This window comes from Xyrauchen texanus, chromosome 45 (assembly GCF_025860055.1).
Source record: "Xyrauchen texanus isolate HMW12.3.18 chromosome 45, RBS_HiC_50CHRs, whole genome shotgun sequence".
In the NCBI taxonomy this organism is placed as follows: domain Eukaryota; kingdom Metazoa; phylum Chordata; class Actinopteri; order Cypriniformes; family Catostomidae; genus Xyrauchen; species Xyrauchen texanus.
In genome coordinates, this window is record NC_068320.1 from 11200601 (window position 1) to 11215872 (window position 15272).

The following is a 15272-nucleotide window of genomic DNA, read 5'->3' on the forward strand; positions in this document are numbered from 1 at the left end:
ATGTTCTTAAGAAAATAATTGAGAACTTTTCAAGAATTGCACTTTGGAACATTCTTACAAACTTCTTATCACTTATCCTAAAAACTTTTTTTTTTTTTCCTTAAGAACATTTATGCGATACTAATGCAAATGTATTAAAAAGAAAAACCTCAAGTATACAGGGGCCAGATTCACGAAACGTTCTTTAGAAGGAATTTCTTCTTAACTATAATCGGCCCCAGAACCTTAACCTGTAGTTGAAGCACCTTTGGCAGTGATTACAGCCTTAAGCCTTTTTGGGTATGAGGCAGCAAGCTTTGCACACCTGAATTTGGGGGTTTTCTGCCATTCTTCTGAGCAGATCCTCTCAAGATCTGTCAGTCGACAGCCGTTTTCAGGTCTCTCCAGAGATATTCAATTGAGTTAAAGTCCCGGCTCTGGCTGGGCCACTCATGGGCATTCAAAGAGTTGTCCCATGTGTACTTAGGGTCGTTGTCCTGTTGGAAGGTGAACCTTCAGCTCAGTCTGAGGTCATGAGCGCTCTGGACCTGGTTTTCACAAAGGATTTCTCTGTATTTTGTTGCGTTCAGCTTTCTTTCAACCCTGACCAGTCCCCCAGTCCCTGCTGCTGAAAAACACCCCCACAGCATGATGCTATCCCATGCTTCACTGTTGGGGTGGTATTGAGCAGGTGATGAGCTGTGCCTGGTTTCCTCCAGACATGATGCTTGGAATCGAGGCCAAACAGTTCAATCTTCACATCATCAGACCATAGAATCTTGTTTCTCATAGACTAAGAGTCCTTAGAGTGCTTTTTTGAAAATTTCAAGCAGGCTTTCATGTGTCTTGCACTGAGGAGTGGCTTCCATCTGGCCACTCTGCCATAATGCCCAGATCGGTGGAGTGTTGCAGTGATGGTTGCTCTTCTGCAAGTTTCTCATATCTCCACACATGATCTCTGGAGCTCAACCAGAGTGACCATCAGGTTTTTGGTGGTGACCACTGTTCTTCTAGGACCTCATGGCTTGGTTTTTGCTGATATGCATTTTCAGCTGTGAGACCTTATATAGACAGATGTGTGCCTTTCCAAATCATGTCCAATCAATTGAATTTGCCACAGGTGGACTACAATCAAAGTGTAGAAACATCTCAAAGATGATCCAGAGAAATGGGATACACCTGAGCTAAATTTCAAGTGTCATAGCAAATGTCAATGTGATATTTAAATTTTTTCTTTTTAATAAATTTGATAAGTTATCAAAAATCTGTTTTCTTGCTTTGTCATTATGGGGTATAGTGTGTAGATTTATGTGAATGAAAAAAAAACTATTTACAGCATTTTAGCATAAGGCTGCAAAAATTAAGGGATCTGAAGACTTTCTGAATGCACTGTATTTCTGGCAAACTTATGATGACATCGGCACAAGATTATAAAAACGCTGTTTCTGTACTAAGACAAAGATTGTCTGTGTCAGTAAATTATAACTTTGTGACAACAAATGACCCAATGTAAATACAAACACATAACAGCAATAAACAGATGATGACAGACAATGTTTTAGTGATCCACAGGAATGCATGGAATAAAATGTGGGCATTCTGTCTCAAATCGGATTCTGGTTTAGTTGAAGACAGCAACATGTGACTTCACAAGACAGAGTTATTCATACGATGAGGCTTTTGTTATTTTTTAAACAAATTTTTTCATGTAGATTTAACTTAAGGTTAAAGAAGAAAAGAATCATTCCTAAATACAGAGTCACATCACTGTTCTCCCGGTGTAGTTTTCGAGTGTGCAATTATGCAATACATTGCTGCCCCACCCTCACACTCTCTCTCTTTCTCTCTGCTCTGATATTAATGCCCAAGTTTTCGCACTTAAATGCATTTCTCCTATTTTCTCTCTCTCAGTTTGGATCCCATCTGCATTTGACACTATGAAACTGGTGTATGTGTGCTGTTTCCTGCTGACAGCAGCCAGACAAGCTGTAGAGGCTGTTGGCAGTGGCCCATCTGGGGTTCAGGAGAAGGTGGCTGGAGTTTCCAGCTGTTCCCAGGTGAGACTGAAGCCAGTAGGGCAATGTGAAGATGAGGAGGAATGCCCGTACCAGATCACTCTGCCACCACTCACCGTCCAGCTTCCCAAACAATTCCGACTACTGGAGAAGACAATGAAAGAACTACAGAGCTTGAAGGAGACTGTAAACAGATTGAAGAGCTCATGTCTGGAGTGCAGCTCGCAAAAAGTGGACCTCAACTTGCAAAAGGACAGTGGAGATCCCCCGGCTGGGAATGCAGAGCAGGGTAGAGGGGACACAAGCACAAGAGACTACTGGAATGGAAATGATAGCAATAACAACATTGTACAGGACATGCAGTTGAAGATGAACCGCATGTCTAACAGCCTGAAGAATGCACGAGTGCAGATTAACTCCCTCCAGGGTCGTCTGGAGGATCTTAACCTCCTCAATTCGCAAAATGTTGAGGCTATAGTAGACCGAAAAGTTAAGAACATCACTGGGACTGTCAATAAAATTGGCAGCACCTGTGCTTCACAATGCATGGATCAACTTCAACTTCAACGTAAGACCCATTTATGTTCTACACTTACATAATTTCAGCCAGAAAGAGACAAACGTTACTTCTTATCTAAAACTGAGAATTATGCAACATCAGTGCATTTTGATGAATAGCATATGGAAATGCAGGCTTTTGCATGAAGCAAGTGTCTAGTTGCCTATTTTTTCACCCCTCCAACCTGCAATCATAATCTATAACCATACATTAATTCAGCTTTTAAATTCCTTAACTGAACTAATTCAGGACACGCAGAACTGGGGTACATTTTAGAATCATTAGATCATTTACAAACAAGAATCTCATGGAATGCTTTTCAAGTCAGTAATGTAGTTACTTCCAGTGTTGGGTGTAATCTAATAACAAAGCAATTAGTTAATGTAATCTAATTGCTTTTTTAATCAAAAATGTAGTGTAATGCATTACATTTTTAATTCTTGTAATTAGATTACAGTTACTGACTTTAATTTAATTACCTTTAAGTACATTACAGGGTTATGCTTATTTCTAATACATTAAGTAGAATACATAATTTATGGCCCCATAATGAGTCTTTGTGAAAGAAAAATGTGAGGTGCTGAGTGTAAGACTTGTGTATAACAATGAACATAGAATTTAAAGACATTATTTTAAATTAGTTGAGTGTTTTAAAAAGTAACTAGTTATATGATTACTTTTCAATAAAGTAATTAGTAATCTGATTACAATTTTAGTGAAATAATTAGTCATTGCAGTGTATTACTATTTTTAAGTAACTTACCCAAAACTGGTTTCTTCTAATAATAAGTTGCCTGCCAGAAAAAAGGCTGCTGGACTCTTGGGATACTGGAATAGTTTTGTAGATGCCAATATAAACCCTATGACTTTGATTTCACAAAATCAGACAAGGAATGCAAACTAATTATAACAAGGTTTGCATTGCAAAAGTGAAAAAAAAAGCTTCGGGGATAAGACATGTTCACAGAAAATCATATGATGATGAAATAATTTTAATAAGCCTTGCTGAACTGAATTAGCTTGTTTTCTATGCCAATAACACTTTTGATCTTTCTAAAAGAAGCAATATATGAAGCAGTTGCTTAGTTTCAGTGCAGAACTATAGCACATGCCATAACATTTTCTACATCACAACTTCTTGAAAGTATTTAGCTTTTGAAACAGTAATACTACAAATGATCTGAAAGTTGTTTATGTATTGTTTTTATATTATATGTTGTTCATATATTTTCATAGTGTTCCAAGTTAGAAGGTTAACTGTATATTTAAAAGCATTAGCTGAGAAACTATTTTATATGTAAACAAAACTGACATTATAATTGAAAAACATACATCCAAATAAATCACAATTGAATTAAATTGTATCGAAATAGTAGTAGAATCGAGAGATAAATTGAAATCAAATCAAATCAGAAAATCTGTATCAATACCTAACCCTATTTACTACACATAAAAACTTATTTTTTTAAATAAAATAATCCAAATCCAAATCCAGTAGTACTTTATTTTTCATGGCTTCTCTTTTCTCTGTATAAGTGTTTTCCAGTCACCTAAACTGTGTGGGGCAAACATTCACTGATCACTTTATTAGGAACACTATGGTCCCGATAAAGTGCCTGACGTGGTCTTCTGCTGCTGTAGCCCATCCGCCTCAAGGTTTTCACGTGTTGTGCATTCTGAGATGCTATTCTGCTCACTACAGTTGTACAGAATGGTTATCTGAGTTACCATAGTCTTTCTGTCAGTTCTAACCAGTCTGTCCATTCTCCATTCTCTCACCAACAAGGTGCTTCCATCCGCAGAACTACAGCTCACTGGAAGTTTTTTGTTTTTGGCACCATTCTGAGTAAACTCTAGAGACTGTTGTGTGTGAAAATCCCAGGAGATCAGCAGTTACAGAAATACACAAACCAGCCCGTATGGGACCAACAATCATGTCACAGTCTAAATAACTGAAATCCCCCCCCCATTCTGATGGTTAATGTGAACATTAACTGAAGCTTCTCACTTGTTTCTGCATGAATTTATGCACAGCACTGCAGCCACATGATTGGCTGATTAGATAATCGCATGAATAAGTAGGTGTACCTAATAAAGCGATCGGGGTGTGTACAGTATATCATACAGTCTGGATTCCTAATTTTCAAAACACCTACTTAAGTGTCTGATTAAGAGATTTTGTGGTGCATCTGAAGTTCTATAGAGTAGTTTGCTATAGTAACAGCATATTAAATTCTGATCATCAACTACTGTATCCCCCTCTCTACAGACATCAAAAACTTCACAACCAGAGACTGTTCTGAAATCAGTGTGCTGAAGCAGAGGACAAACGGAGTTCACCAGGTGACCCCTGACCCCAAGAATGGCAGCTTTCCAGTGTACTGTGACATGGAGTCATTTGGTGGTGGGTGGACAGTCGTGCAGCGGCGAATCAATGGTAGTGTGAGCTTCAACCGCACCTGGGCCGAATACAAGAAGGGCTTTGGTAACCCACATGGGGAATTCTGGCTGGGCAATGACAATATCCACCTGCTCACCAAGACCAAGGACATGGTGCTGCGCATTGAGCTTGAAGACTTTGAGGGCACACGTGGGTATGCCAAGTACGAACAGTTCTATGTTTCAAATGAATTTCTCCGTTATCGACTGTCGGTGAGTGGGTACACTGGGACTGCTGGGAATGCTCTGCAATTTAGCAAACACTTCAACCATGATCAGAAGTTCTTCACCACACCAGATAAAGACAACGACATGTACCCCTCAGGGAATTGTGGGGTGTACTACGGATCGGGCTGGTGGTTTGATGCCTGCATGTCAGCAAATCTCAATGGCAAATACTACAAAGCAAAGTACAAGGGGAAGAGGGATGGGATCTTTTGGGGCACATGGCATAACCTGACTAATGAGTACTATCCCACGAACTACAGACAAGCATTTAAAAATGTCAAAATGATGATAAGGCCAAAAAATTATGCCCCCTAAGCCAACTATTTTATAAATGGAAAGAACAAATATTTTTGGTGCTGTTATGCACCTTCCGTCAAGGAAAATGTCTAACAGTATAGCTTGTTACAGAGATGACATATCCTTAGAAATTAAAGGAATATTCCAGGTTCAATACAAGTTAATCTCAATCGACAGCATTCATGGCATAATGTTGATTACCACAACAACATTTTTTTGGACATCCCTCCTTTTCTTTAAAAAAAAAAAAAGCAAAAATCTGGGTTTCTGTGATGCACTTACAATGGAGCCAATTTTACAACTTCGTCGCTATGACAACGTAATGCCATAAACCCTTAAACAATTGTAAAAATGACGATTTAAACAACAGCTCAAATAACACACAAGTTTTAACAGAAGAATTTATTGAAGTGCTTTTATAAATTCATAAACTTCACTTTTCTGCCATTAAACTCTCCAAATATTTGCCTCATTCACTTCCATTGCAAGTGCCTCACTGTAACCTCCATTCTCTAATTATGCCACAGATGCTGTCAATTGAGCTTAATTTGTATTGAATGCGGAATAGTCCTTTAACAGGACTGTGTTTAAAGAAATAAAATGAAACTCTACAAAACTCTATTATAAGCATATTTGGTCTGTTTTACACACAAAGCGGAAATATATACAATCCAGCCTCTACTCTGAATATATAAGGACATTGTTTAATGGATTCACTTCTTTCTTAGTGTATGCTACTGTCATCTTGTGTTCAGTTGTATATTTAAGCAATATCACACGAGCAAGAGTGCGATATGGCCCTATATCAGCATTGCTGTGATTCGGCCATAAGTAATCACAGCAGTGCTGATTTTGGGCCATATAGCACGATTGAGATATTGCTTATATACAACAGTTCCATTAACAAGTACATTTTAATTTTTTTTTGGAAAAGTGAGTACGGTCATAAAAAAATGCATTTGTGCATTGAACTACTTTCTTACGCGGCGGATCAGAATCTGCCGTTGCTGGTTCAAAACAAATGATGCGTCCAATCCTCCATTAGTAATTCAAAAATGTCACTTCAGAAATAGTATCATGGCTTGTGCTGTTTCTAACAAGTTATTGGATAAACAAGGATGGATGTGCGTGTGTGTGTGTGAGTGAGAGAGATGGAGCGTATGCAATCACATGTTGCCACTCCCAAGAAGAGATGCTGTCAGCTTTCTGAAGATCAGCTTTCTCAGTGGAAAAATATCAACCAAGCGGGGGTATTTCTCCCTATTTCACGGTAGCCGGTGCGCAAGTGTCGAAGAAACTATAGAAACCGCAATGTCCTCTGCCATTTGAAAGAGCCCCCATTGTGTAATTAATCCGTCCGTTGTGTCTCTCAGCTGTGATGAGCCGTAATGCTGAAGTTGTTCGTATAAAGCCATTTAAACCGATTTCCTAGCTTTAGAAGTGTAGTAGTAATACAAGCGATCACATAGAGCTGTTGTATGTAAACGGCTGATGCGGATTCACTTCATGTCACCTAACTGGCTCATATTACACACAAAAATTAACTTTTGCCATCACCAGCTGGCTAACATATTTAATGTAAAAAAAAGAAAAAAGACAAACAGTAGCTCTTAACACATATGTACTGCTCTTACACTTTAGTTTAGAATGGCACGAAAGGAGTGATACACACAGTGATGCGTCCGAGTGCTCATGGAACTTCTCTAGTCCAATCAGATACGAAGACCGGAACAAACTGTTGTATATTATGCAAAATAAAACTACAAAGATGTATGGTTGAACTTGGAAGTGTACAGTATTTATTTTCGAAAGACTGGGAAGAATTTTTAAAGACCTTTTATTTTTAAGTATTGATCTGTGACTATAGGCATGACCTTACTGGACGTTAGTTTAAATGTAGCAGCCATTCTTCATTTTCTGAAATGTATTAAATAGTGAAAACAAAAGCTGTTTGTATATTGGAGCATTTCTATCAGATACATTAATTTGTTTTTTTAAAAGGTGCAATAATCTTTTGTATGACTCTAATAAAAAATAGCTTTAAGAGTTCATGTACACTGTGTTTACTGCACATTTTTGAGCCGTATATAAAACTGAAGACATCTGAAGGGTCTTTTGGCGTGTCTCCTTAACATGAAAGAGCTTCTACCTGGTCCAAGCACTGCAGGGCTGGGTTTGTTGATATGACAGCAGGTTGTTCATAATGGGAATCAGCCTCTGGAGCTTCTGCTGAAATGGGTGTGGTCCTCTCACTGGAACCCTCCTTATCATCACCAGATGGAGAAGTGCTCCATCCCTCTGGTTGACTCATGAGCTACACACACACACACACACACACACACACACACACACACACACACACACAAACAAACACGCACACGAAAACACACACACACACACACACACACACACACAAACACACGCATATATAGGCTACATATAAACATGTAGACTTTAGATAATTTAAAAGTATACAATTTAGAAACGGAGATATTATTGCCACAAGGAGCTGAATAAATTATGGACTCATGAGAAGACATTGTATTTAATTTGTGATACAAACACTGAATAAATAAATAAATAATCTTTATCTCATCCGTTTTTGTCTCTAAAGACGACATTGATTCTCGTGGGTTATTAATTATTAAAATAATCTCAATTTGCTGAGGGAATTTTAGAATACACGCATCATGGCTAGATGTGAATGTTTCAAGCTTTTGAAAACCTGTCAAGCCATCTTGAGAAAACAGTCAATAACGGTAGCATATTATTTCCTCAAAAGCAAAAATAACGTTGAGACATCCTTACCGTGTTCTTGTATCTCAAATTAGCTACCACTGAAAAAGCCGTCTTTACATTTGATGTTGGTGTTTTGTTTTGAACCTTCAAGACTTTAAATCTGTGAAGTTTCACTCGCTCTGTTGTGTTGCGCGAGTGACGCGGATTCCATAGCAACGTGTCGCGCAGAGCCGGACCAGAAATGTAGATTACAAGATTGTAACGAAGTGTTCTTTTTCATGGACCCCAGGGGCGTCGTTTCCATGGGGAAGGCAACCCCTCATTTATGCCATGATCAATGGAAACATGTAGATGCTTCACGCTGCAATTTTAGCCTAATTTATGTCTATGTATGTTTATGAAATGAACAAAAAATGTTTAATCTGCCAAATTTGGGGCTTTCTCTTTTCCAAGAAGAACATAACAATCACAAGAAGGGAGATCCTTGCCCGAAATGAATAAATGCTCCACATGGAGCAAGGCCTTCCACTGCCCGTTCTGCAGTTCAGCTTTGTTTCACCCAACAATGCTGAGCATTTTAAGAGCCATTTCAACCCCACAGTTCTCCATGAAGGTACAGTTTGCAAATATTCTCCCGGGAAATGCAAATTGAAAAGCAGCCTGAATGTTTTGATCAATTCCATTTGAGCAATGAATCCAAACAACTTCATATTTTGTGTATTCATAATATACACTCTGATGATCATCATAATAATACTACAGTCCAATGTTCTTATGTTTGAGGGTTCACAGATGTGGATTAGATTGCCGAAAACAATTGCATTACCACTGCATCCACCCAGTCAATGTTTGTTTTGTAAACTGTCATGCATTTGGGGTCTCTGGTGACATCTGCTGGAAGAAAATAAAATTACAATTACATGAAACAACAACTGTGGCCAGTAGATGACGTCAGTGCTCCATGCATTGGGTTTGCTGTTATGCTCCATGCAATGCTATTTTTTGTTCTTAACATTATTTTATTTTCAAAATCTGTGTCTATATTGGAGACATCTTCATTTGTGTTTTTAAAGGTACATTCATCTTTTGAATGAATCTAATACAATGTGTCAAACCTCTGAGACTTAGTGCGATTACAAGTTCAGCTCAATTGACAGCATTTGTGGAATAATGTTGATTACCACAAACGATTATTTCAACTTGTCCCTTTTCTTAAATAAAAAAGAGGCAAAAATCGAGGTTACAGTGAGGCACTTACAATGGAATTGAATAAACATGAACATTAAAAATTACTTAAGATCATTCAAAATATATTAAATTAAGAAATTAAAGGTGCTGTAAGCGTTTTAGCTGTTCTAGAATTTAGACAAGCTAAGCCGTTGGATAAGTCACGCATCCTCGTTCCAAAACCCCAAACTCTAAAGACACCAAATTACAGGTGAAACTCGAAAAATTAGAATATCGTGCAAAAGTTCATTAATTTCACTAATTCAACTTAAAAGGTGAAACTAATATATTATATAGACTCATTACAAGCAAAGTAAGATATTTCAAGCCTTTATTTGATATAATTTTGATGATTATGGCTTACAGCTTATGAAAACCCCAAATTCAGAATCTCAGAAAATTAGAATATTGTGAAAAGGTTCAGTATTGTAGGCTCAAAGTGTCACACTCTAATCAGCTAAACACCTGCAAAGGGTTCCTGAGCCTTTAAATGGTCTCTCAGTCTGGTTCAGTTGAATTCACAATCATGGGGAAGACTGCTGACCTGACAGTTGTGCAGAAAACCATCATTGACACCCTCCACAAGGAGGGAAAGCCTCAAAAGGTAATTGCAAAAGAAGTTGGATGTTCTCAAAGTGCTGTATCAAAGCACTTTAATAGAAAGTTAAGTGGAAGGGAAAAGTGTGGAAGAAAAAGGATCACAAGCAGCAGGGATGACCGTAGCCTGGAGAGGATTGTCAGGAAAAGGCCATTCAAATGTGTGGGGGAGCTTCACAAGGAGTGGACTGAGGCTGGAGTTACTGCATCAAGAGCCACCACACACAGACGGGTCCTGGACATGGGCTTCAAATGTCAAACGTCTTACCTGGGCTAAAGAAAAAAAGAACTGGTCTGTTGCTCAGTGGTCCAAAGTCCTCTTTTCTGATGAGAGCAAATTTTGCATCTCATTTGGAAACCAAGGTCCCAGAGTCTGGAGGAAGAATGGAGAGGCACACAATCCAAGATGCTTGAAGTCCAGTGTGAAGTTTCCACAGTCTGTGTTGGTTTGGGGAGCCATGTCATCGGCTGGTGTTGGTCCACTGTGCTTTATTAAGTCCAGAGTCAACGCAGCCGTCTACCGGGACATTTTAGAGCACTTCATGCTTCCTTCAGCAGACAAGCTTTATGGAGATGCTGACTTCATTTTCCAGCAGGACTTGGCACCTGCCCACACTGCCAAAAGTACCAAAACCTGGTTCAATGACCATGGTATTACTGTGCTTTATTGGCCAGCAAACTCGCCTGACCTGAACCCCATAGAGAATCTATGGGGCATTGCTAAGAGAAAGATGAGAGACATGAGACCAAACAATGCAGAAGAGCTGAAGGCCGCTATTGAAGCATCTTGGTCTTCCATAACACCTCAGCAGTGCCACAGGCTGATAGCATCCATGCCACGCCGCATTGAGGCAGTAATTAATGCAAAAGGGGCCCAAACCAAGTACTGAGTACATATGCATGATTATACTTTTCAGAGGGCCGACATTTCTGTATTTAAAATCCTTTTTTTTATTGATTTCATGTAATATTCTAATTTTCTGAGATTCTGAATTTGGGGTTTTCATAAGCTGTAAGCCATAATCATCATAATTATATCAAATAAAGGCTTGAAATATCTTACTTTGCTTGTAATGAGTCTATAGAATATATTAGTTTCACCTTTTAAGTTGAATTACTGAAATTAATGAACTTTTGCACGATATTCTAATTTTTCGAGTTTCACCTGTAGCTTTATTCACAATGACACAAGCAGAAACGGTTGTCAAAAACAACAGCAGCAAAATAGCGCCCTCAACTGACAACTGTTATGAGCAACATGGCATAAATATGGCATTATGCCTCAATATTTAGATGCAGCTAAAATACTATGAGCACACGCAAAATTATTTTTTGTTTGCTGTTTACAGAGTCTAGAGCACTTAATTCATTCATATCTTACAGAGAGAAGTGAATTTTTTTGCATAGCTTTCCATGAAATAAATTCCTTACAGCACCTTTAAGTGTTTTTGTTTGTTTGTTTTTGCTCAAAAAGTGCTGATAAAAGCACTAAATTAATAAATAAATTAATATTTTGGTTAGTTAATTCAATTCCTGTTTTCACTTACAGCATTTCTCTGTACAAACAATCCTAACCCCTAAATCTTGAACCACACCTCTGCATGAGCCAATTTGGTGCAGGTTTCATTGCAGCTGTAAACAATTAACATCCCCAAACAAATTTAGCCCATTTATAGACCTATTTGAGGAATCTTTATTCACTTGGTTCTGTTTCTAATAACACAACTCTAATCATGTTGCAACAAAAACAAAACCCTGCAAAATCCGAGAGTCATTCAGGTAGTCAACTTTATTATATTTTATGATTTTATTTTAGGGTCAAATGTATAGCTAAATATAAAACTCTGCTGATAACTTGCCTCGGGATCAGAATAAAAACTGGTATAGCCAGAGATTTTAAGTATTATTCATATTTTGATATGTTTTTCATGGATAATTTTTCATCCCACTAGTTTAATACTTGCACACTCTGCATGAAAATTTTACTTTAGCTTTTAAATTTTCAATTTACACTTAAACACTTTCAATTATCTATTTTCTCACAGGTCAGACAACAGATATGAGACCCTTTAATGCATTTAGACGCAGAGCGCCATTAAGCTTCTCCCCTAAGTGCCAGTATGTTTTGGCGGTCATCTCCCCTCTGCAAAAACACAACAGCCTTGGAACTGGTAAGGATAATACAAGTTTTTGTTTTGTAGCCTATAAGTTAAATGTTTTTTATTTTTGTATTTGTCCCGTAACCGTCTGTGCAGATGCAACACCTCCTGGAACATCTTCACCTCCCCGTGCAACCAACAGATTTGATTTCAGCTTTGAAATGTAGGCCTACACAGGGAAGTTACCACACATTTTTCCTGGTTCTCTTTATTAAAAAAATAAATACAAATATCTGTGCATTATCTCTCCTGTAGGTGTGGGTGTGGGTGTGGGGCTGTGATCGTTTGGCGTGAGACTCGTCTTGACCCATGTGATGTGGGTAATCGTCTAGGGCAGCAGCATTCTCGGGGGTGCCCTGATGAGCCGAGCCGCGTCTGTGCATTAATGTTGACAGGAACTGGTAGCTACTAACCTAATTACATTATTCAGTAGGGTGAGGTTAGTTAAACATCTTCACAAAGTATAGCCTTTTCTTTAACCAGCTACTTTTTCCAACAAGGTAAAGGTGCACTCAGTAATTCTTTTTTTATTTTTTATTTTATTTAGTGAGTTTAGTAAAAGTAGCGGTCCAAAACTACTCAAGAGTAAGTGTAGCTCATTTTAAATGTACTCAGGAGTACTGAGTACTGAGTTGCAAAACCTATGCCTCATTATAATGAACACTGTATGCCAACTTTTAAAATACATCTCACTTATCTATGAGAAACGTTACATTTAATCTGATTCCAAAAAAAAAAAGGGAGACATGATAACAGAAATGAAAAGATTAAGTTATTTCCAAAACACTGCTCACCATTTTATTTCATAATGTATGAAACAATTATATTAAAATCAGTTTGTGTAGGGTCTAAATTTTCCTTAATTGTGACAGAGCGTTATTGTTGTGCATAAAACAAGTACAAACAATGCAAAACAAAAAAATCTAGGTAGAGCAGGCATGGGAAAAGTTGTTTGGTACAGGGGCTACATCAAACTTAAAAAGGTACAATTTGCCCAAAAATGAAAATTCTCATCATTTACTCACCCTCATGCCATCACTAATGTGTCTAACTTTTTCTGCAGAACACACATTAAGATTTTTAGAAGAATATCTCCGTTCTTTTGGTCCATATCATGAAAGTGAATCGGTGCTAAAATATTGAAGCCCCACAAATCATATAAATCACATAATAGTCTAATCCATGTGCCTCCAGTGGTTTAATCCATGTCTTCAGAAGCGATATGAAGGATGTGGTGAGAAACAAATCAATATTTAATTCCTTTTTTACGAATTCTCCTCCCTGCTCCGTCAATATCAACTTAACTTTCACTTTCTTGTTTTTTTGGTGATTCACATTATTGATGCATATCGCCACCTACTGGGCAGATTTTATTCAGTTTACTTTTGCCAACCTATTTAAGTTTCAACAGAATTCAGATTGTCATTTAGATTTTGTGCCAGATAAGTTGAAGAATGAATAGACTATACAGTTGATGTATTGGAGAATTAATATCATTTGATGGTGTTTTTTTTTTGGGGGAGATCATGTCAATGTAGTCTTTAGGGCTGCTAGAAGCCAGAACTGTTCAAATTGGTCCAGTTCCAAAATAAAATATGACCTGTTAAAATATTTTGAACATTGAATCGACTTTTTGTGGGGTGGGGGCGGCTCATGTCTGATTTCTCCTAGGGCACCATATGAGTCAGGACTGCCACTCTTTTAATGCCCGTGATGCTGCAGAGAGAGTTGAGCGTGAGAGGAGTCCATTGGAAAATTGGGTAAGTGTGTGTGTGGTCCGACATTATTTTTTAATCCTTTTTAGTAAGTTGGCACAACCAGGGGGGAAAGACTACTGCAGACACATTTTTGTTTGCTGTTTGAACAGTATAGTGCTGTAACAGAGACTGAGGTATCTCCGGACACTTGCTGTATTTCAGTGATATCTTTTTCAGGATGTAGGAATATTTTCTCCATTCCATAAAATAAGGCTTACCTCACATTTAAGAGCGAAATCAATTTAAATGTGTCATTTAAAGAGGGGCCCATTCCTGTACTTTTAAGGTCCCAAAATCACTAAATCCGCCCCTGCAAATGACAACTGTTAAGAAACTGAATCTGGCAGTAAACCGAAGTTATATGCTTTAACTACTACACTGGGAGAATGCATGAAGTGTATCAGTCTTACTGGCTTGTCAGTTGTTATAATGCTTTGATCTCTTCTGTTGAAGCTCATTGTTTACAGCTGGCAACGCATTTACGCAATGGGTTCATAACTAATTTCAATCAACTTGAATGGGAGTAATATTTAACTAAAAATAACCTGTTAAGTTTAAGATTATGCTTCAATTAGATGGAGATTTATTATAAAATTGAAATGTGCAAGTCTGTATATTGAGTGCAATAGGTTTTCCAGAATCCTGTTTCGTGTACAGTTTTACCATGGGTTCTGTTTGCCGTACTTCCTGAAGTGTGTGCGCACGTTGGCAATTTGTCTTTTTTAAAGGGGTCATGACATGGTTTTTTTTTATTGTATTATTATGTTCCCTTAGGTGCAATTATAGTATTAATATATTTTTTTTTAAGAAAAACTTTTAAAATCTAGTGATTTATGACCTTTTCCCACCCTGTTTCTCATCCTCTGATTCAAACAGTCTGTTTTGGGGGCGTTTTCCATTTAAGACTTCAGTGTTAACGCCCACTGTTATGATTGGCTAACGTCAGTGCCTATGTATCAATTATTGACGCCCCCAGCCAGAACAATATGCAAGTAAACTAAGTAAAAACACTGTGATTATTCATAATGAATGAAATTGCGCTTTAAAAAGTAGTTTAAAATAGATTACTTACAGTTTGCGTCGTCGTTGTTCCCAGAATAGTCGGCACGGACTTATCTTTGAGCAACAGTTTTCTGGCAAAGCCAGCATCATATTGAGATTTGTTCTCAAAACAGTCATCCTTAAAATGTACAGAACAAACGCTTAAGTTAACACTGCCGTGACTGGGACGTCCGCAAAAAATAAACTGCATCCATTTTTCCCTGACGTCTGGATC

The 15272-nt window shown here is 37.9% G+C and overlaps 2 protein-coding genes across 3 annotated transcripts in view; one reads left to right on the forward strand and one right to left on the reverse strand.

Annotated features, from left to right (window-relative positions):
* Positions 1–8480, reverse strand: part of ccdc146 (coiled-coil domain containing 146) — a 28520-nt gene extending 20040 nt beyond the window's left edge. For both annotated transcript variants that reach the window (XM_052118277.1, XM_052118276.1), the window contains exons 1-2: positions 8326–8480; positions 7667–7831 (exon numbers count right to left, since the gene is read on the reverse strand). In XM_052118277.1, the coding sequence (XP_051974237.1) occupies positions 7667–7828 (162 nt within the window). In that variant the 5' untranslated portion in view covers positions 7829–7831; positions 8326–8480. The remainder of the gene's footprint in view (positions 1–7666; positions 7832–8325) is intronic.
* On the forward strand, positions 1852–7118 carry LOC127637298 (fibroleukin-like). Its single transcript, XM_052118279.1, has 2 exons — positions 1852–2562; positions 4823–7118. The coding sequence occupies exons 1-2, from the start codon at positions 1917–1919 to the stop codon at positions 5533–5535; spliced, it is 1359 nt and encodes a 452-aa protein (XP_051974239.1). The 5' UTR covers positions 1852–1916; the 3' UTR covers positions 5536–7118.
* Positions 8481–15272: the final 6792 nt, after the last annotated feature.